General features: G+C 39.3%; 1 protein-coding gene across 1 annotated transcript in view; it reads left to right on the forward strand.

Moving 5' to 3' along the window:
• The window catches only part of ADGRV1 (adhesion G protein-coupled receptor V1), a 420452-nt gene that overhangs the window by 187214 nt on the left and 209284 nt on the right, over window positions 1-23954 (forward strand). Inside the window, exons 78-84 of the mRNA XM_077818015.1 lie at window positions 810-1052; window positions 4415-4822; window positions 6433-6617; window positions 7624-7873; window positions 8070-8209; window positions 9038-9198; window positions 11420-11520. Of these exons, the coding sequence (XP_077674141.1) occupies window positions 810-1052; window positions 4415-4822; window positions 6433-6617; window positions 7624-7873; window positions 8070-8209; window positions 9038-9198; window positions 11420-11520 (1488 nt within the window). The remainder of the gene's footprint in view (window positions 1-809; window positions 1053-4414; window positions 4823-6432; window positions 6618-7623; window positions 7874-8069; window positions 8210-9037; window positions 9199-11419; window positions 11521-23954) is intronic.

Below are 23954 nucleotides of genomic sequence, written 5' to 3' on the forward strand. Positions count from 1 at the left end.
GAAAATCAATTACTTGCTATACTGTATTCAGTAAAATGTTGAAAAATAACATTTGGGAATTGCATGATCAAATTATCTGGTGTATGACCATTGAAATACATCAGACTGTATTTCCAGACTGACTAGAACTAGGAAGTACTAAAAGTCTCATGAAAGAGCCTGTCTCATGATATTTTCAGCCTAGTTTTGCAGACGTAAGAATTGTGAAAATGCTTAGCCAAACTTGTGAACTTTTTGAGGTTCATTCACAGTAATACAAACACTACAGACACATGTTGGTTTTTTCAACACTTGAGACCTGAGTTCCACCTTCAAAAGATAGTCACAATTAATTGCAGGGGCAAAAACCTGTACTTACCCAGGCATGCAAATTTTCTACTTGGAATTCATTGTGCACATGTTTGTGCACATTTTTTGCAGGTGTAAAAGGGAATTAAAGAGACAAATTCTGCACAAATCTACACCTTGTGTCATTCCATAAATTTGAAAATTTGACTTATGTCTCACAGCATCCTAGAGGCACATCATATGTATACTTTATGTTGTTAGGCTATTGTGTGAGATTATATGTGAAAGACCATAAGACTCTTCTACTACTTGTTCCACGTTGGTGTTTGCTGAAACTTTATCCCTTTTGGGATAGTACTGTATCCGCCTTTTAATATCTTTGAAACCAATGAGTAATTCAGCAGGGAGACAGTATAATAACAGGACAACTTTTTCAAAAAGGATGGAATGCATTCTTTACTGCATACTCCTGTTGGAATCAGTGGACATTATAATGATCTGCAATTCTCACTTGTTTACAGGTACCTGAATTTGAAACTTATTTTTTGGTTGAGTTGTATGAAGTAAGCTCAGGAGCAACATTAAACAGCAGTGCCAGATTTGCCTACATAACTGTTCCAGAAAATGATTCTCCTCGTGGCCTGCTATATTTTGCTGTGGGATCTCGTCTGGCTGTGGCTAATAAAAAGACGACTTTAATCAGTTTGCAGGTGGTTAGAGACTCCAGTACAGCGTTAACCATCTCAGTTAGTTATAATATGCAGGTAAGACTGTGTATAATATCCTCATTTATTCTCTAAAGCATAAGCAAGTAAGATTAGCCCTGGTTTACTTTATCTAGGAAATGCTTAAGTTATACATGTTTATAGCAGCGGTCATTACTTACATAAGTAATGTTTTGTATTGCATATATTGTTTCCCATTACTAAAATCATTTCACTTTGATCAGTTTACCAAAAGTAATTTTCTGCAGGGTACTTTCAATAACCTCAAGAACTGTGGTCATCCTGAAGTATTAAATCAGTCATCACCACTTCCACTCCCTGTTAAAGCTTTTCCTAGGCTTTAGCCTCCTCCCTTTAAAATGTGGATTCTGCCGCAGCAGGTATAATCATTTGTATCCTACCAAACTTGTGATTTCCTCAATTATGTCCATAGAAAACTTAAAAGAAAAGAAAGGGCATTTTCATTGAAGTCTAATCCATATCTCAGTTGCTTACAGTTACTGAAGTCCAGGCAATATTCTTGAGACATTGACCTTAGAAAGTATCTTTTTTTAAAAAAAATTGGGGCAGCAATTCTTTTATGAACTGAAAAAACATAATGCTCGTCTATTTCTCCAATAGATGATATCAGTCCTGTTCATTTGTTGGTGTGTTGATCATATGGCCTTATACTAATTGCTGGACTGTTGTCTCAAAAATAATAAGAACCCTTTTACTGCTGACAGCTAATGGAGAGTCTCCTTTAGCTCAAGTGACAGGTGCTATGCACAGCACTGTACAGTTATCTAGGTACAGTTCCTGCTCCTCTGTCAACAGCTGTGGCTCCACAGCCAGACCCTGGGCTGGGGGGAGGATTTCCCCTAGTTTTTTCCTGTTGCATCTGCTTAGCACTTGGCCTGACTTCTTGGGCCGAGTGTTGGGCCTAAAGGCGTTATTGTGAAGAAGTGTTCTCATATTGAAGTATTATTATGCATTGGCTGGTGAACTTTCCTTTCGTTTAATAAACGGCTTTAAGTTTTATTTCATGCTGCATGTGTGTCAGGTTTAACTATAGCTATTGTGTATCCCTGTGTTGCCGTGGATTTGTTGTACAGTAGCTGCTCAGTGTACTTTAGTTAAAGTGTACGTAGCAGGTTTTCGGATTCTTGCTAGGAAAAAGAACATGGATCCTCTATCATGAAGCTGGTAAATGGAGAAGGAATGGCAGCATGACTTCTCACCACATACAGTATGCTTAGGCTAATACATGTAGCTTGCCTGTTTTGGCATGTATGGTAACACCACTGCTGTACAGTCTGGGGTATTGAGCATTCATGACAGAGTACCAAAGTGTGAGGAAAAAACTTTGAGAGAGGAAGTCTAGGGGGAGGCAGGGAGGAGGAGGAGTTCACTGGAAATAGATGTTTGTCTCATTCCCACAATTTCTTTACATTTCTTTTGCTTGACACAATTAATTTTTATCACCACTCATTTCCCTGTTTCCTGCTGATTCTGGGAACCCAGTTGGAAGGGGCAAATAAACAGTCACTTCTGTCAGTAATTGGCAAAGATGATGTCTTGATTCCAGAGCAAGTCTACACACATAAGCAACCACATTGATTTACAATAAGCTGTTTAGTGAAATGAAAATGTTCTAGTTACCCAGTAAAAGTATTTAGTCAGTCAGCACTAGCAGAACTCAGATGGGATCTAATAGTTGACATTAAAAATCCTTTCTTTTGCATAGGAGGAGCCATTTTGAGGTTGTCTGAGGGAATCTTTTGTGTGATGATCTATTAATAGATAATCCCAAAGCTGTATTGTGTTATGAATTTGAATAGTAGCCCAGAAAGCTAGTTTCCACTTAAGCAAGGCTTATTATGTATCAGATCTAGAAATGAAGGGTCTGGTATGTGGCAAAAAAGCAAATTGAAAAATAATAAAAATTCTGTATACCCTATGATAGGTAAAACTGTAATATTTCAAAAGGAAATGAGTCCATGTATAGATCTCCTAAACCTGGGCATGTATCTGACTTGCATTTGTATTCTGTAATATTTCCCTGATAAAAGTCAAAGAAGAATGGTCTTGCAGGTAAACCATTGGACTGGGACTCAGGTGATTCTGGTTCTGACACAGCTTCCTGTTGTCTGTGCATCAATTTCCCCTCTGTAAAATGTGGATAATTCTTCCCTTCTTTCTGGGGCATTGTGAAGATAAATACATTGTTGATGAGGGGCTCACATACTGCAGGGATAAACACCATAGAGAATTGTTATTTTTATTATAGAAACTCCCAGAGGCTCCAGTCAGGACCAGGGCTGCCTCATGCTAGGCATTGTTGAGATACTTGCAAAAATAAATTAAAATAAAAAAAAATCCTGCTCCCTTCGTCGTGGCCAGAGAGTATGCTATGATCCTAGTGGAAATAGTGCATTTCTATAGTAGAAAGAGAGAAGACAGGATTGAGGACCTTGTACAATGTGAGCACCATAGAGTTCTGTTTCCTGCCCGGCAGTGTACACTGGGTATGGAGGGTTGGGGGAGCTAGTGGAGGAACCCTGGACAAGAACGGTAGATCTGAGGAATGGGAAGTGCATAGATCTAAAAGCTGCACTAGTGCCCTGGTGTATGATACACAAGCTGGTCCAGGATTTGCCTAACATTTATTGAATATGTTAATGTGTCTGTTTCTGCTTGAGAAAAATCTATTTGACACCATAATTACCTTCTTCAAAATGTCTCCTAGATTCCCTTTGTGACTAGCCCATAACTTAAGTTTGTGCCCTTTTGGATTGGAGTCTGATATCCCCTCTGGCAGTTGTCTAGAATCATCCTTCTTTAGTATGCTCTCAGAATTTCATTTACCTTAATTGTACCTCAAGCTTTTTGGTGTGTACCTATTTACAATACAAACCTTTCCCCTTAATTGAGTGGCCTCATTCTGCAGCCACTGACTATGGTTAGCACCTGTCAAAGTCACCAGGAACTGCTGGTGGCAGAAGCTGTAGAATTAATCCTGCTCTTCTCATTGACCATAAATGTTACATTACTTAGTCTTTCCTAATAGCTATAACTCCTGAAGCCCTTTGTCCCAGGTCATTGATGTATTAACAGCATTCAAGTTTTCACTTGCTTGATTAATAAAAAGGTCTGTGAGAACTGAGACTGTTTTACTTATTTTTCCCTCCTCCCAATTTATCACAGACCCCATCACAAAGTCTCTTACTTTACACCATTTTGGTTCAATACAGAATGTATGGGGGGAGGATATTCCAGATTATCACCAAATATGAATTTAATTTTAACTTGTTATATTTACATTTTAAAGAAAAAATGGATTTTACCCATTTAAGTGCACCTAGTTTTAAACACACTGCATTATGATGATGTTGCCTAGAATTCTCTTGTTTGGTTTCCAGGAGCTGAAAAGACCTGAAGCTGTTGGTCGTACCTTCATATCACCAGCTATTTCAGGACAGGATTTTGCCAGATCTGAGGGCGTACTGACTTTTGAACCTGGACAGAGAAATGCTGTAGTGGATGTAACACTGACTCCAGAGATAGGATCCTTACATCCATTTCCTAAGCGTTTCCAGGTTGTGCTTTCTAACCCCATAGGGGGTGCCAGAGTAGATGATGCATATGGTATTGCCAACATCACAATTGTCTCAGATTCAGATGCCCAATCAGTCTGGGGGCTGGCTGACCAACTGTACCAGCCACTTGATGATATCATTTTGAACAGGGTCCTCCAGAGCTTAAATGTCAAAATTTCCACAGAAACTACAGAAGAACAGCTCACTGCTGTGATGCACATAATAGATAAGGTAAATATTCATGTGCCCCTTCCAAAATGACTAACAACTTCCATGAGGATGTAATAACTCTTATGGGTTGTGAACATCTCAAAATGATAATCAGCAGTAGCGATCCTTTGAGACACACAGTGCTGCAGTTCTAAAAACAGAACGAGTGGAATCCTTGGTAAAGGATTCTAGGGGTCAAGAAAGAGTCTGCCTGTCTGCAATTAGACTAATAATGATGGCTACCAAGAATTAGAAACCAAGCACAAAGGCTAAAATGCAGCCTAAGAATTAAATTACATATAAACGCTCAGGTTTCAGAGGAGCAGCCGTGTTAGTCTGTATCCGCAAAAAGAAAAGGAGTACTTGTGGCACCTTAGAGACTAACCAATTTATTTGAGGATAAGCTTTCGTGAGCTACAGCTCACTTCATCGGATGTTCTCCCTTGGTGCAGTGGCATCACAGAGCTTATTATGGCTTCTTGATTCTCAGGATAGATCTGTGCTGGCCTATGAGCTACTCTAACCACCATTGTGGTTCCCCAGGGACAGTACACCAGCTGGGGACTGCCAGAGAACACCCTGCCTCTGTCATACCCTCTGCATTCCCCTCTACTTTACACTAGGTCTTGGAGTTGTAGGTTGACATAGGAGCTGAATATTTTGGCACTAAACTAAGTGTTTCCCTCAAAAGGTGAATTTTCTTAGCTGGCCTGGTTCGGCTGCTTTCTGGCCCCTCTGTACCTCCAGAGTAGTGCATGGGGGCCAGAATGTACCAGAGAATCTAGCTCCAAGACTCAAAATAGTACAATAATACTGACTAAAGACAACACTCAATTGCTTATAATGGTGGCATTAGAGCTATTGAAATGAGGTTTTGCTTAGTTCAGAATTTTTGAAGGAACTGTAAATTCCACACAATTCCTTACTAATCTAACTCCTCTTACTGAGCATGTTTTTATTATATACATTTGACAATAGACTATGTCCTATATCTTGGTGGCAAAAAATGGGAAAAATGAAAACTTCAGAACTAAAATGAGAGAAAATTGAAAATTGTACTGAAAGTGGGCTCACAGTGAGAGAACCTAATTAGCAGCATTTGCTTTTTAATTCATACTGGCAAGTAGAAAATCTGCCTTTATTACAATTAATTGAATTACATGTAAAACTGAGTAGATCAAAGCAATAAAATACTGTACTGCAAAAACAAATGAAAGTTACTGAAAACAAAACAATACATGAGACACAATTGTATAATTTGTTAAAAAACAATGAATTTCTATTTCAAGTGTGTTTCTAAGGTGATCCTTCTGTATCTAAATTTCGGTTATGCTGGGCTTGAGAAATAATTCTCAGACAATCTACAGCTCCAGTCTTCTAATGAGCTCCATACAGTCTGATCCCTAAGAGTTTATCAGGACTGGGGCCCAAGATTTGATCAGTTAACTTTCCCTTTTGATGACATTTCTCAGTATATAAATGTAGTTAAGTAATTTAAATATTTAATTTAATTTATCTTCCTGACATAGTTTTTGTATTGTCATAAATACTAGTTCTTGAAAATCAAGAAATGATTGTTTTTATACTGCTGTAAGTGATACCATTTTCTTTCTTTCTTTCCCCTGCGTTAGGTAATGGTTGAAGGTGAAAAACAGATGCTCACTGATAAAAGCCGAAATCTTTTCTATGAGATACTCTGTGCTCTTGCTAGCCCAAAGCGCAAGGATACACAGGGCTACAGTCTGCTTGCTGAAGTTACTGAGAAATTTGCCTTTTCCCTCGCGACTGGAGTAAAATGTGGATCACCTGGTGAAAAGTAAATACTTTTTAATTTACAGAATGTGGTAGAAATATCTGACAATAGACTGCCATAGTCCTAGCAGGCTTTAATTACATATATTAGACAGGAGTGCACATTCAGAGTAAATGAGATGAGGACTAGCCTTGATGTATTACCCATATACAGAGATGTACACCATTCTACAGTATTCCCACAAAGCACTGCAGTGACACCATAGTAGGATATGGTATTTTGGACTATTACAGCAGAATAGAATATATTGTACAGGACACTGTTATATATGGAAGGCATGAGACTAGGAGTCAGGAGACTTGGGGCCTAATTCTACAAGATACCGTGCCCCCTCAGCTCCAGTACCTTGTAGGACCAGGCTCATCCATGCTGTGCACTGAAAAAGGGACAGTCCTGTGGAAAAAATAGTATGTTACCATATACAGATCAATTTTGCCATCTGTAAAATGGGACTAGTGATACTGACCTCCCTTGTAAAGCGCTTTGAGACCTGTTGATGAAAGGGTTGTGAAGGGCACAGACTTATTAATACTAGTTAGTAGAATAAGTAAGTTTAGAGCTCATGGGCTTATTGTTCCCAGCCCAGTGAACCATGTTCTAGGCTAAAGGGTGAAAGCAGGAGCATCGATTTTGTCTGTGACCCATCCGTAGGTTCAGCTGAATGTGGAATACAAGTGGAATGTGGACGGGTTTCAACAGCAAGCTGCATTGCACAAAATACAGAAGGGAAATGATGACTTCCAACAATTCCAACAACATCCATTCCTTTCTGAATTTGATTTTCCTGAGGACATCAAAAAGCACCTCACTGGCCCCATGGCTTCCCTTCTGTCAAACATCGAAGTCCTGCTATGAATCACAGAGGCAATAGAGCTCTTATTTAAAAAGAATAAAATTTTTAAACTTTCATTATAAAGTATATCCTAACTACAGGAGTCACTGCACTCCCTGCAATGAAAGGGTAAATGACTGTTCCACTTATCGGATCTTTTTCTTTTTTTTCAAACAGAGGCAAAACCATCCTTGACAGCTGCCCATACATTGCAATAATGGCCCACCACTGGTACCCTCAGCAAATCAATGGACACAAATTTGATGGAAAAGATGGGGATTCAATCAGATTTCCTGAGCGCTTGTTAGAGGTCTCCATTGCCTCCTCCCCTCCTAGAGATGAGAACTGTAAATTTGTACAGTTTACAGAATACAGCAGCCAACAATGGTTTTTAACTGGTGAAAAAAGAACTGCTCTAAAAAACAAGGTATGAAAATGCAGCAGCTTCTTTTTATGGGATTTGAATGTAAGTTTCAGTTATTAATCTTTGATCAAACAATGTTCAATGTTTATAGTGTATCATAGTTTGTGTCTGTGCGTGTACATGTGGTGTAATTTTATTTATGCACTGACCACTGACTTTTAATTTTGAATACATATTTACCTTGCTTATGTTGTCTTAGATTTTTTCAATGAGTTTGAAGGGTCAGAGTTCATATCCACTGAAAGACAACAATGAAGTTATCTACCGGATTTATTCTGCAGACAGTCGGATTGTTCCACATAAATCTCTGTGCCTCCTTTGGAATCAGGCTGCAGAAAGGTAGATTTTATAAATCACAATTTAGCTTTTCACTTTCCATAATAGATCTGTGTGTGGTATGTATGGGGTAACTATGTTCAGGTTGCCTTATACTTTCCATTACAAAATAATTTTCATTTTCTTAAGAGTTCTAGCTACTCTATGGTTTGCTGCAGGATCTTAAAACTTGACAAGGGGACAGTTGTATGGAATATCCATGGGGACATGATTTTAGTGCAAGTTAATGGAAATCACATCACAACAGAAAATTATTTTACTGAAAGTCTGTGAAGACCATGTTACAATGGTCAATCAATCTCTTTCCAAGTCCACTGAGACCACATTCATACAGCCCACTACTGTGACAATTATTTAGTGAAAAATGCATTCTCCAAATAATGTGTATACTTTTTTTTTCAATTAGAGAAGGGTAAAAGGAAGTTGGAAACAGTATTTAAATTTCATTCCAAATAGACAATGCATTTTGATGATTGCATCTGGAAGACACGGAAGATTAAAAAAAAATCTTGAAGTAGCCTTGGTATTTTCGGTTGTTACGGGAATGTTACAGTAACGTTTGTGCTGTCACTTTGAAGTCTGATTAGTATGAGAAATATACAAGCTCACTTTCTTCAATACTTGCATAATGTACAGTGATGCATAGGTAGCTGGTTGTCTCGTGTCTTGGATAAATGCCTTTCAGTGGTAAGAAGTAAAACTAGACAGTTACCAGTTTATTCCAGGATTAGGAAAGACACTTTAGCTTCAGCCTCTGATTAGTTTAAGAAATCAGTCTCAACATGAACACTCATGAATGAGGACTTTGTGAATCTTTTGTTTTTGCTGTAGCTGGTTGTCTGATAGTCAGTTCTGCAAAGTGGTTGATGACACTTCAGACTACGTACAATGCTCCTGTTCTCACATGTCCATTTACGCTGTGTATGCCCAGACAGACAACTTGTCCTCATACAATGAAGCTTTTTTCTCTTCTGGATTCATCTGTATTTCAGGTCAGTTGATACAGCCTTATTTTTGTTTATGACTGGTGTGATCTTGTTAAAGAAGAAAATATTATGGTGAACCATCTTTACTGTAAAGGAGTGAAAATGGTTGCTTAGTCTCCACTGAAGTTGAGCAGCAAAGTACTGGGTGTGCACTAGCACTGCATCTGTCTCAGAATGACTGTCTAAGATCTTCTTTCTCCAATGCCTGCACAATAATTCCAGTCCACTGCTGGACTTGGATTCAAGAGGCAGAGCTTCTGATTGTGCCACTATTAGGACTACCATACTTCTTTGTCTTCAAATGTTGTTCATCAGTTCAGTGTGTTACCACAAGTAATCCATATGAGAGAATAAGTCTTGTAGCTGTATTCTGTGAATTCTGATGTTGATAGAGTGAAACTCCATTTCCATACATGTAACTTTTATAAGCCTTTAATAGCACTTTATTGTTATAGTTGTACCTTCTCACTGCTTAAGTGAGAACAGGAAAGCTTCATTGCACAAAAATATTTTGGTGTAATTACAGCCTGATGCTTCAAGAACTCTCAATTACTATTGACATCAGTGGAAGTTGAATATAATAAATACATCGAAAGAATCTAATATTCTGTGAAAAATATCGAATGCAGTGATCTGGTAAAAGGAGGATTGTGTGGGCTTGAAGGATGCCCCTTGTTTGAAATTTCAGAACCAAATTTACAGGAGGTCTGAGGCAGTCCTCTTGTTCTGATGAAGTCACCCCCTCTTTGGATACTTTAAATCATCCCGTATAGAGATGGGTTTTAAGATATAATTTACCTCAGGAAATTTTTTTGCACTTGACCAATTAAGAATATGAAAACTAAACTCCCTTCTTCTCATCCCTCAAAAAAGCATGTGCTGAATTCTTAAAGATATGTTGTATGCTCCTCTTCTCCCATTCTGAGTGTAAGGACAGACAAAACTATACATTTTATTTCTCTACCTGCCTGGAAATGAAGAGGCAAGTCACCCGGCAATTAAACATTTAAACAAATATTGTCACACACAATTAATTTAGTTCAAATCTTGCATTCTGATAACAGAATATTCTTAGAATCACTTGAAATGTTATCATTGCCTCCCTTACTCTATGAAGTTGCTCCTGTTGAATGGACTTCAGTAGGATACTTTAGGTGAAACTCAGACTTACATCTGGTAAACAGACCATCAACCAGCAGTTCTAGATTTAGGAATTGTAAGGAACTTTCACAGCAAATCTTTTCTTCCTACTTAAGAATGAAGTAACAGATATTTAAAAAAGATGAATATTGAAGGAATACCCTGTTTGACTCCAAGTTTGGCTCTCAGGCCTGTAATGTTTTCTTTTGAGCTCATCATTACTATTGTAGATATCACTAGCTAGTGACACAGTAATTCACAGCTGAGTATTTGTGCCACAATCCACCACTTCCTGCTTTCAGAATGTATACCTGTGAGTGAACTGTGTCCCTACCATGTCTTCAACAGAGCACACACGTCCTGGGTTAACATACGACCTTGCCTTCTTCCTGGGGAGTGGGTTTACTGGGAATTCAGTTACAATAATACAATGTGAGCTTCAGCCTAAGGTTCCTCCCTGAGCTTGGTTATCGTGGAGGAAAGCCCTATCTTTGTTCCCTCTGTCCTCTGAAAACCACCTCCATCGTCTTCATATCCAAGGTGGAGTTAACAAGCCACACCAGCTGCAGTATGTCAGCAGACCCTAGCACCAACTAACGGTGGGTCAAGAGAAGAGTTCTGTCACCGTATTCCAGTACTGCTGTCCAAAAGGTCCATACACAATACAGATGGAACATGGGATTCAGAATTAGGACTAGTACAGCTGTTTGTCATAAAGCAATGCTGCACTGTATAAAGCACTGTACGTTCATTTCAACACTGAAAATTCCCCTTTGCTGCATCTGTGGCTATTGGTTAGTTCTAACATTCCAGTTACTAAAGAAATGAAATACAAATAAAGTGAAAATGGTGCAAGCACAGAAATGCCCTACATTGTGCATTAGGCCCGTAACTTGTGAAAACTTAAGCACATGCTTAATTATAAGTGCAATTGAGTATTCTAATTGGGAACTAAAAGTTAAGCACATTCGTAAGGTCTTTACAGGATTAGTGCCTTAGTTATGTAATAGTTCCAAAACTACTCTGCCGTCTGACATAATGTTTGTCCGTGATTCTTAGAATGATCCTGTTTTTTCTGTTCCCACAGGTTTCACTTTGGCAATTCTTTCACATCTTTTCTGTGCCAGGTGTTCCATGTTTGCAGCTAAACTTCTTACTCATATGATGGTTGCCTGTTTGGGTTCTCAGGTAGGGAGAAAAAAAACTTTGAAGTCTCTGAATTTTGATCAAGTACAGACATTCTTTCTTCTCCCATCTCCCCGTAGTTGCTCCTGAGCAGAGCAGGAGGGTTTTGTTTTTTTTTAAAGAGAGAATGAGAGAGAGACAGAGTAGCACAAGATATTGCACGTGTGTGTGTGTGAAGTCAGAATTTGTGATATATAACATAAATAAAATGTACTGATAATTAAATGAAAAATTAGGGGTGATGGAACCAAAATGTCAATGGGGGCTAACACCTCCACGCTGGAAAATACTGTGTGGGCTCGGCCTCTTCATAAAGTCACGCACACCCAGGGTGGCGGCAGAGGCAAGCGCAGGATTCTGAGGGGGACCCCCACCTTCCCAGCCTGGAGCTGGTGCCCTCCAAGTCTCAGTAGCTCCCCTCGCTCCCCCTCTTAACCCTCCACCCCCCCATTCACAGTGAGCTTCTGCACCCCTTCTTCAATCAAAATTATATACTTCCAAGCAATGTTAAGCAATACAACTAATAGATGGTTGGAGTATCTATCCTACAGCTGGTAAAGTCGAGTTTTTGGTGGGAGAGTGGGAACATAAAATACTAGCTGAGATGAAACAGTATCTGTGCTAACAACATGGTTTATTGAAATAAATTAGTGGAGTGGAGACAGGCAAAGCACAAATGTTTTAGCGTGTGTATTGTGTATATGTATATATAAAAATGCATATTCCTCTCAAACTAACTTGTAGGAAGCTGTAATTATGCAAGGATAAGAATGCAGAATATTGAGAATATGGGATCTTATTTATTATCAACATTATTACATATCTCTTGGTATGATTTCAAATCAGTACACAGGAACAGCTGTCCTAATTGAATAACCTTAGCTCTTATGCAAAACAAATAGTCACTTTGATATTTCCTAGAGATAAATTCCTGAAGATTGATTAAAGTATCTAAGGGACGGGGCCCTGGTGACATGAATTTAGAAAATTTGTCCAAAGTTGCTAAGGTGGTCTAGATGAATGGGGATGTTTTATTTTTGGTGGCCTAAATTTCTTTTTAATCCAGCAATTGCTATTGAATAGGTATATTTGGTCTTTAGTCTTGTTTGAGTTTTACTCAGTCTTTGGATGGTCTATTGTTAACCCAATTGATTGCAAAAATGCCAGCTTCCTACAGAACCTCTGACCAGCTTATCTAATGCCCCAGTAAAGGATATACATTTTAAACAGAATGATGAATTAATTTCTTTATTGTTAGCAACTAGACTGTGTATTGCACAAAATTATTGAACAAATGTGATCCCTTCTCCTATGGAATTGTGGTATAGTAAAATATGGACTGTCTTTGTAATGGAAAAGTTTTCCTTCCAAGTATGTACACAAGAAAAGCATCAAAAAGATAATAAGTATTTAGAAATATTTCTAGTGTACTCAGAGGAGGCAGGCTCCCCAGCCAGCAAACCAGAATCTTTAGCCAGGTTCTTTAGATATTAACATGATCCTGAATAAGTTACATATGATGTAATACATTAATACTTTATTGTAACTTTGCCTTAATAAAAGGTTTAAAACTTTTATTGGACCAACTTCTATCAATAGTTATTTTCTCTTAACAGAATGTGGTCCAATGAAACATATTCCTTGCCCACCTTGTCTCTCTACTTTTTGGTGGGTTTTTCCAAAGAGCGCTTTCACATATACCTCTTTAGCTGCCTGTTGGCAGGCTTTTGCCCTTAAGAGTGCCTGGTTCAGCAGCTCCATGTTCCTCCATGTTGAACAGAAGAAAGGACAATTTAAAAAAAAACAAACAGGTGCTTCAGCTGGGCAATAAATACTTTAACAGTTTGGCCTAACAAAGAGAGTACTTCTTAAGGAAATTAGTACAACTTTTGTAATTATGTTCCATAGTTGAAGAGTTAAGGGCTAGATTTGATATTGAGTTTCCCAGAAAACAAATCAGAAGCACTTGTGAAAGAAGACATGTCACCTGAAACCCTAAATAGGATTGCGTTGAGCCTGATAATGCTGTTTGTATTATGTCTTTGACCTGTCTTGGCTCTCTGATTTGGCTTAGCTATTTTCATACAAAATCTTTAGAAACCCATGTTCCATAATTAGAGTTTACTTGGCTATGTTCACCAACCACTCTGACTTTGGCAACAGTATTTGCACAGGACATAATTTTAGCAACTTTAGATTGAAGACAATATTCAGATGCCTTAAGCAGACAAATTGGGGTTTCTTGTGTCAAAAAAAAAATGTAAAGGGAATAGTCAAGCATGGTTATATCCAGTACTTAAAAACAGATGTTTGGTATTCTGACCCACTCATTGCCTCCAAAACTTCTGTTGGAAAATCCTTGGCAAACAGATTTCTTTCTTTCTTGTTTTAAAGATAGAATTATTTCAGTTTAAAAAGTTGCTGCATTCTTTTTTCTTTTTCTCTGTCCTTTTTAGAGTTTTGGGAAAGTACTATCTTAAGTTGTTTCTTTTTATCTTGCTGTGACATCATATTGACATACCACAATTATGTGATGTGTGCAGTCTAGTACTGTATGTCAGATGATAATTGCTGATGTTTTGTCACAACATCTCCACTTGTCTATCATTGATGGGGAGAGCTGGATGGGAAACGGCTTTCCCATCCCATGAAATTTCCAACTCCTCCCTCCCCCCCAAATCTGTCCTAAATCAGGACCAAAAAACAGTCTCACATTTTTACAGAATGATAATCCAAAAATGTTTTTGGATCAAGTCAATTGGAACATTTTATTTTCAAAATTTTGAAAGATTTTGTTTGTTTTGGCCTGTAATAGATCAGTAACTGATGAATGACAGGAAACAAAGGGTAGAAATAAATGGTCAATTTTCACAGTGAAGAGAGGTAATAGTGAGGTCGCCCAAGAATTAGTATTGGGACCAGTGCTGTTCAACATATTCATAAATGATATGGAAAAAGGATATGGAAAAACAGTGAGGTGGCAAAGCTTGCAGATGATACAAAATTATTCAAGATAGTTAAGTCCAAAGCTGACTGTGAAGAGTTATAAGGAGATCTACGACACTGGATGTCTGGGCAAGATGAAATTCAATATTGATAAATGCAAAGTAATGCACATTGTAAAACATAATCTCAACTATACATACAAAATGATGGGGGTATAAAATAGCTATTGCCACTCAAGAAAGATCTTAGAGTCATTGTGGCTAGTTCTCTGCTTAATGTGCAGCAGCAGTCAAAAACATTTGGAAAGGGATAGATAGTAAGAAAGAAAACATCATCATACCACTATATAAATGTGTGGTACACCCACACCTTGAATACTACCTGCAGTTGTGGTTGCCCCATCACAAAAAAGATATATTATAATTGGCAAAAGTACAGAGAAGGACAATAAAACTGAGTAGGGGTATGGAACAGCTTCCATATGGGGAGAGATTAAAAATGACCCACCTTGATTATCATACACATTGTGAAGAGAGTGGTCACTTTGGATGGGCTATTACCAGCAGGAGAGTGAGTTTGTGAGTGGAGGGGGCGGAGGGTGAGAAAACCTGGATTTGTGCTGGAAATGGCCCAACTTGATGATCACTTTAGATAAGCTATTACCAGCAGGACAGTGGGGTGGGAGGGGGTATTGTTTCATGATCTCTGTGTGTATATAATGTCTTCTGCAGTTTCCACGGTATGCATCCGATGAAGTGAGCTGTAGCTCACAAAAGCTCATGCTCAAATAAATTGGTTAGTCTCTAAGGTGCCACAAGTACTCCTTTTCTTTTTGCAAAGACAGACTAACACGGCTGTTATTCTGAAACCATTAAAAATACTGATACTGTTCAGTTTAGAAAAGAGATGACTAAGGGAGGATATGACAGAGGTCTATAAAATCATGAATGGTGTGGAGAAAGTGAATAAGGAAGTGTTTATTTACCCCTTCCCAGAACATAAGAATCAGGTGTCAGCCAATGAAAGTAATGTTTCAAGCAAACATCAGGAAGTATTACTTCACACAACACTCAGTCAACCTATGGAATTCATTGCCAGAGGATGTTGTGAAAGCCAAAAATATAACTGGTTTTAAAAAAGCATTAGAAAATTTCATGGAGGATAGGTCCATCAATGACTATTAGCCAAGATGGTCAGGAATGCAGCCCCATGCTGTGGGTGTTCCTAAACCTCTGACTGCTGGAACTGGATGATGGGATAGCGCACTCGATACGTTGCCCTCTTTTCTTCACTCTCTCTGAAGCATCTGTCACCAGCCACTGTCAGAAGAGAGGATATTGGGCTAGATGGACCACTGATCTGACCCAGTATGGCCATTCTTGTATTCTTGTATAATTGTTTTAAATATAAATTAACTAAAATTTTGAAACATAGTCATTTTGATCCAAAAAATGCAACTTTGGTTGGAAAGTGTCAAAATGGGATGTTTCCACAATTTTTAAAAAAAAATAATTTTTTTTAATCAGGAGATTTGTTGAAACTGTTCCTTTTCTGCAGATTGTTTCGGTTTATAGAAATCTGCATTTTCTATTGAAAAACGTTTCAGAAAATTTCTGACCAGCTCTACTTTTGAGCTTTTCCTCTGGATAAAGATCAGAGGCAGTTCTTATGCTAACAAAGATCTCAGAAGTTAAGACCCATATATCCCTCTTCCTAGCAGAAGGTCAGCAGCCAATAGATGGTACCTGTGATGTTAGTTCAACTTCTCTCACATCTTTGTTGTCTTCTAATGTATTTAAGCATTTTGGGGAGGAAGATGAGGTTGTGAACTGCATTTGTTTTCTTTCTTCATTTTTTTGGTCTTTTCCCGTAATCAGCCTCAGAACAGGCAAGTTAATACATGTATGGAAAACTAATATGAAACACATATACCCAGTGGAAGGGTAAAAGGCGGGAAGCAATAATGGAGAAAGACTTACAGAAAATAGTGGATGGCAAATTAGAAGGTTTGCAAGACCATATGGCAGTGTAAGAAGTCCGTGCTGTCAATGTAAAGGCATAACTTTGTGGAGTAGGGAGGTAATAGTCTATGTTCAAATGTTTGCGGTGCCTGGAATATTGTATTCAGTTTTTGGCACCACTTCAGAAGAACTTTGAAGTCGAGGGAATACGAAGAAGAGCCAGAAAAATGATGGGACAGCCATTTTGTTGCTTGATACGAACTTCTATATGTGGTGGTTTCCTCCCCTGAACGATTGCTACCATTCTGTTAACCTCGCTATCTAATTTGAGTCATTTTCAAAATGTGAAAATCCAGGAATGTTCTAAAATGTATTTAGCAGGTATCAAGCTTCTTTTCCTATTCACTCCCTCAATCCATAATGGGGTCTCCAGCTGCCCTTTCCACTGTGTTGGGGGCTCTGTGGACCAGCTGTAAAGCTGCCAGTAAGGGTGGGGTGTAAGCATTAGAAGAAAGGCCTGTTCTGCAGGGGCAGCTGCTCAAGCATTTAGCTACTGCTTAGGCAGGAAGGAGGAGCCAGCTGGAGAGCAGCCATTCAGAAGGAGAAAGTGTTTCCGGAGCACTGGGAAAGAGGGAGGGAGCTGATCAGTAGGAGCCAGCTGAATTTTTCAGCTGTTGAGCAGCTGAAAGGATATTGACACCCACTCAGTTGTGCTGCCATAAGCAGACAGATGGTCTGCCTGTCGGGTAGGACTGACCCTGGTTGTGGGGGAACAGAGTTATGATGAAAGATTTTTAAAAACTATATATGTATACCTTAGCTAGGTGAGAACTAATGAGGGATGTAACATAAGGTACAAATATTTAAACGGTATACATATCATTGGAAGTTTATTAGGTAACCTAGACCTTTGATTTTTGGTGACTAATGAACCTGTATGATGGGAGCTCATTTTAAGAAACAAATGAATGTTTGAACAGTTATTGTGTAAAAAGTCAATGCTAAAATGTTCCTTGTATTTATATTGAACATTTATCAGAACATTGGTATTTTTTATCCTTTTAACCTTGAAACAGTAACTAATAGAGGCATTTGGGAGAACAGCTAGTAAAGCTTGTATCGTGCCAACTGGACAGAAAAAAGCTGTAAGTGGCTAGCTTATCTCAGACTATGTATCTGAGTGCAAGCTTTGAGAGACAAGCGTGAAGTATCTTTATCTTGGACCTAGGTTGCTTGCGTTGTGGTTGCATGTGTTTAGGAAAGGTTTAGATTAATGGTAAAAGGACTTTACATTTTTACATAATGGTATCCTCTATAATCCAGTTTCAGCTGTAACTCTCTAAAATGAAATTTGCACTAACTGTTTAGGTATATGCATTCATGTTTTGAGTATCTTGCATTCATACCCAGATATAGTATTCTAGTCATCGTGGAACAAAAGTGATGATTCAGGAAAGAATATATTTTGGGACTTTGCAGGACTGTGGCAATACATCACCCCGGATGTTAAAATTAGGATTCCAGTGATCTTTGTTTCAGAGTAACAGCCGTGTTAGTCTGTATTCGCAAAAAGAAAAGGAGTACTTGTGGCACCTTAGAGACTAACCAATTTATTTGAGCATGAGCTTTCGTGAGCTACAGCTCACTTCATCAGATGCATACCGTGGAAACTGCAGCAGACTTTATATATACACAGAGAATATGAAACAATACCTCCTCCCACCCCACTGACCTGCTGGTAATAGCTTATCTAAAGTAATCATCAGGTTAGGCCATTTCCAGCACAAATCCAGGTTTTCTCACCCTCCACCCCCCCACACAAATTCACTCTCCTGCTGGTGATAGCCCATCCAAAGTGACAACTCTTTACACAATGTGCATGATAATGAAGTTAGGCCATTTCCTGCACAATCCAGGTTCTCTCACTCCCTCACCCCCCTCCAAAAACCCACCCCCATACACACACAAACTCACTCTCCTGCTGGTAATAGCTCATCCAAACTGATCACTCTCCAAGTTTAAATCCAAGTTAAACCAGAACATCTGGGGGGGGGGGGTAGGAAAAAACAAGAGGAAATAGGCTACCTTGCATAATGACTCAGCCACTCCCAGTCTCTATTTAAGCCTAAATTAATAGTATCCAATTTGCAAATGAATTCCAATTCAGCAGTTTCTCGCTGGAGTCTGGATTTGAAGTTTTTTTGTTTTAAGATAGCGACCTTCATGTCTGTGATTGCGTGACCAGAGAGATTGAAGTGTTCTCCGACTGGTTTATGAATGTTATAATTCTTGACATCTGATTTGTGTCCATTTATTCTTTTACGTAGAGACTGTCTGGGAGTGATCTTTGTATATATTTCAATTGAGTTGCATTAACTATGGCAAACTGTAGGTGGCAGTCAAATCTTTTCACCAGAATTGCTGATTAAACTTTCACTGCCAACACTGTACCAGTTCATGGTTGAAAATAATAATTCATTGTCTTGAACAGTGGCTCTCAAGCTATGTTCAACAGAATTCTTCCAGGGTGGCCTCCTTCTAGCGCAATAATGAAGCCTTTGCAAGTCTTTGAACAGTGATGTTTCTGCATGTAGCAGATCAAGTTTATGGGAGTTAGTCCATCTCAGTTGAAAGATATATAAACCAAGATCTTTCTAATACTTGTTTTTTTGCATCCAGGCTGACGTATAATAGCACGATTTCAGTTTCTGAAACACATTATTTCTTGAATCCTTAGTTTGTACTAATGAGTTTATTTTCATTTGTTTCCTTAGCATTGTCCTAATATTATTATTTCATGTAACAAATCTATATATGTACAGGATGTAAAGATTCGGGATTTATATTTTGGGGGGCTGGGAGTGAAGCTAGTTCAGGAGAAGATGTACGTATTTTGATAAGTGGTTCCAAGTATGAATAAGATTGGGGACCCCTGTTCTATCAGTCCATTCCTCCTAATCAATAAAATACCTCTTTGAAAAGGTAAAGGAAAAACTTTTGGAAAAGAGACACTCATAACGCAGCAGCATCGTTCACTTAGTCTTACCAATAATAGTAATTATAATCACTTAAACCACTGGGCTAAATTCACCCTGATATAACTCCATTGACTTCAGTGGAGGCTCACCAGGAAGAGAGAGGCCCACTGTGTTAAACCCTTAACACATTAACACAAGAGTCTGCATTAAATCTCAGAGGAAATAAGTTTTTTCTTCGATTGTCATTTATTTGTGATTTTTCTTCTTAAATTGCTTTTCTAAAATAACCCGAGTTAGAGATGGAATTTTTCAACATTTTAGTTTAAGATAAGACTAAAATTTCTTACAATTCACGATTTGTATGCCTTGTTGTTGTAGTTGTGTTGGTCCCAAGATATTAGAGAGGCAAGGTTGGTGAGGTAATACCTTTTATTGGACCAACTTCTGTTGTCGAGACAAGCTTTTGAGCTCACACAGACCTCTTCTTCACATCTGTGTAAGCTTAAAAACTTGTCTCTCTCTCCAGCAGAAGTTGGTCCAATAAAAGGTACTACCTCATGCTCCTTGTTGCTAATCCATGATTTGGTAGAATTGTTTGTTTATTCTTGGGATTTGACTAGTTTTGGAGGGTGCTGGAGGAATTACCTCCCTTAGATCTAACAGAATTCTTAATGCTGCACTATGAAGTTTAAGAAGCATACAGGAGCCTAATGTGGATGACCATGGTGGCAGGGAGTCACATGGAAGCAGGGGAAGTTGTCTGAGATTCCTGAGGGGGAAAGAGGCGCATTGGACAGTCTGGGAGTGAGCAGGAGGGAGAGAGCCAAAAGAGGAAATGAGGGAATATGGACTGGGGCGTGGAAGGGAAGAAGTCACATAATGAGGCTGGGGTTTAATCCTGCAGAGCTGGAAAGCTTTACCATTGTCCTTTTGTGACCCTGAAGTTCTACAGGGAATCCTGCCACTAAACAATCTTTGATCTTGAAAAATAAACACATCATAACCTAAGGAAATTCTCCATTTCCCTTCATCCTGCTGCATCCCCCAACCCAAAACAAATTAATCTGGAGTTATGGTTGTAAATATCTACCAGTTATTTGCAGGGTGGGTAGGAGGGAGATGTATAAAAAAATATTGAAGATTTGTGAACACACACGTTTAACTTGGAAACTGAAAGTTAATACTGCACTTTAAAAAAATGTTATGCAACCCCAGTTATGCAACCCCAGCACTGCTGCTATTTTACCAGTTAAATGGAAGTGCACCTATTTTTCCATTGTTCCATTCTTTAAGGCCATAGTGTTTTCATTTCTGTTGGGGTTAATTCCAAAATGTAACCTTTCTGCCAGATGGTTAACAGTAGCAAAAAGAGCTGGATTCAGTATGTCTTAAGAAACTCAACCCATTAGAGCACCCACCCAGACCCCGGGGAAAACTGAACACACACTCCATGGATACCCTTTCCCACTTGCAAGCATTCTGAGGCTGCATACAGTCAAGGAAATCTTTGTTAGCGTGAAGAGTCATAACCTTGGGAAAACACAGCAACAGAATATATATGCAAGTAAAGAGTAAAATACCTATCCTCTTCATAACTTTGACAGTAGTCTAACTCCCTTCCCACCTGCCACTTAGAATGTTGTACAGACAGTAATCCCTTGGTCATACCATCTCACCCATCCACCTAACCTCCTCTCGTGATTTGGATCAAAAAGTAGTAGCCCAAGGATGTCTTTGCAGGTCTATCTCCCTGCCCAAGGGAGCTCCATGCCGGGTCCTGTCTGGAGGCACTGTCACCTAACCCAGTTTAGTAATTCAAATGTATTAAGGAGCTGGGTAGACTGGGCCTCTCCAGAGTCACTAAGCTCTGCTGTTGTCTTCTGCACTGTCTCTTGCCATAAAATTCTCTGTGATGGCTCTTACAGCAAAGTTCTCAGTCTGCATTGTGTCTTGCTGTGAAGTCCCACAGGAGGGGAGCCAAGAGCACTAAGGCAGACCCTTGAGCAGAGTCCTGCCTCTTAGAAACGAGCTTTTGGCCGCAAGGTAAGGCTTCTTTACCTTCTCTGAGCCTTGCTGGGAGCCTATTACCTTTATAAATCTAAATTTATTTATCGTTATGGTGACTTCCCAAATGTTTCTAAAGAAATAATGGGTAGGTAGTCTATGCAAATGAAGCTCTCAATGGCAACACTATATGATGAGATTTAGCATAAACCTGAAGCACTTTGGGACTATGGACCTTTAAGGACAAGAGCCAAACCTAAATAACAGATAGCTTACATGTTACAGAGGGAGCTCTGTCAGAGACTGGGTCATGGGCAGTCATGCCTAGTGGCTGGAGCAGGAGTCAGGAGCCAGGAACAGGAGGCCAGATGTCAGAGCCAAAGTCAGGAATTGGAGCTGAGAGTCAGAGCCTAGTTACCTGGAGAATATCTAAGGCAAGACTGTCTCTGAGGCAGGGCTGGGCCCAAGTCTGGAACAAGGCAGGAACAGAACGAGAACAAGGCAAGAGCAATCACAGCCCATGGGCAAATATTGAGCAGCCACCAAACTGCTGCTGTGCCTAAGAGCTGATCTGCTGATTCTTCCCACCAGTCAGGTTGTGTAGCCCAGTGCTTCTCAAGTTATCTGATGTTGGGGACCAGCAATTTTTTTTTCCAATGTGCGCGCAGACCGGCAGCTGATGGCTCGCGGACCAGCACCGGTCCGTTGACCACCACTTTGGGTAGCACTGGTGTAGCCAACTATCTGCCAGCTGTACCTGTTAGATAGCTTGGAGACTGGCTCTGCTGCAGGCCCTGATTCCTGATAGTCAGGTCTAGGTCAGGAAAAATGGTGCTCTGGAAGTATCTCTGTTACTTCTACATCATTCCGTGCAAGAAGGGGGAATCCATGCACTTAACTCTGGCTGAGTGATCCGGCTGGTAATGAAGAGAACTGTTTCAGATATTCTAACTAGACTATCCCTAACAATATACATTTTTTCATCAACTAACATGTTATTTGTATGTCGGCTAACATATTTATTTACTTAATTATTTATATTCCTGATGACTTGCCACCCTTCTAATGCCTACGTATCACTGTTTTTGCCACTGTTAGGAATGATACTCACTCCTTACCTTGTTTGGTCCCCATTTCAGTTACGAAACATAATGTAACATCAGAGCAGAACCTGTTGGTATCTCCTGCTTGTCTCCTACTGATTGTCAAAATTTTTGGATGTATGAACAATGCCATACCATATGTTTATGATGTCACTCTGTACGCCCACATCTCTCGCTTTTTCACAATACCCTATCCTCCTTGATGGTGTCAAGGATAGTCTGTTTATCACTGCAAAGCACAACTGCTTGAGATTTATTGCCTTGCAGCTCATTTCTGTTATAAACGTTTGGGGGGCCACATGTGAAAGGACATAGACAGCAGCATTCCCAAGTTGCCTGACTTTGCCTCACTGTAAAGCAGGGAGTGCTGCCATCTCTAACCACTTGTTGGGTATGTCTCTCGTGTTGACATACCTGTGCTGGCTTTTATCTAGCTAGCTTTGGAACAGGAGTGGGTAAGTCAACACAACACCTGTATCTGAGCATTCTGTACAGCCCGCTGGAACTCTGGGTAATTAATTACTTTAGCACATTCTGAAGCCCACACAGCTTCACTGCTCCAGTACCTGAGCTAGCTAGATGAAAGCTAGCTTGTGTATGTCTACATGTACTGCAATCACATCCCATGATTGCAGCGTAGACATACCCTCAGACACTGCCAGTAGCATCACACCCACATTGCTCACCTTTCCCTCCTGTTCACTGGAGCCTACCTCCTCTCTTCTCCCTCCATTCTGTGCTAGCCACTGCAACCCTGCCTTGTGCCATCCCCGTCTAGATGTGAGCTTAGGTGCCTCCATTGCTGCTTCCATTTGGCAAATTTCCCATTCCCCATTTGTCCACTGAAGACTTTCCTCAACCTCCGCCCCAGTGCCTTGGTGGAAAGAAATGGAGACCCTCTCCTGCTGTTCCCCACCCTGATTACTCTTCTCTCACTTATAAATTCTATGTCTGACAACACCTACATCATCCATCTGGCTTCATGGAATTTGATAAAGGGTACAACTGAGGAAAGAATTGAATGCTGCATGTTTGATAAAGCAGATGCTGTCCTAAACAAGAGGTACAGTTTGCAGCCAGAAGTGGTGGAGTAACATATTCATAAAGACCAAACTACTCATTGCTGTAATTAAGTTTGTGTAGATAAATTTGTGACCGCAGCAGTTCTATCTGGAGGTAGCAGTTGAGTTTTACTTTTTGGTAGTTGTAATTTCTTTGTTTGTTTGTTTTTTGCCTGATCTTGCAAAAGAGATATTAATCAAAACTGCTATTTTAAAATCATTTAAAAATTTTATTTCATTTTGTAAATAAGAAATAATGTAAACAAGTCATATAATGCACAGGCCATGAAAGAGATTGATTTTTGTTTTATTTCCTATGAGCACATAACATACCTGCTTTATCTCCCCAGAGGAAATAAAACAAAAATTGCATGAAAAATATTT

Source organism: Eretmochelys imbricata, chromosome 5 (assembly GCF_965152235.1).
Source record: "Eretmochelys imbricata isolate rEreImb1 chromosome 5, rEreImb1.hap1, whole genome shotgun sequence".
Taxonomy (NCBI): Eukaryota; Metazoa; Chordata; order Testudines; family Cheloniidae; genus Eretmochelys; species Eretmochelys imbricata.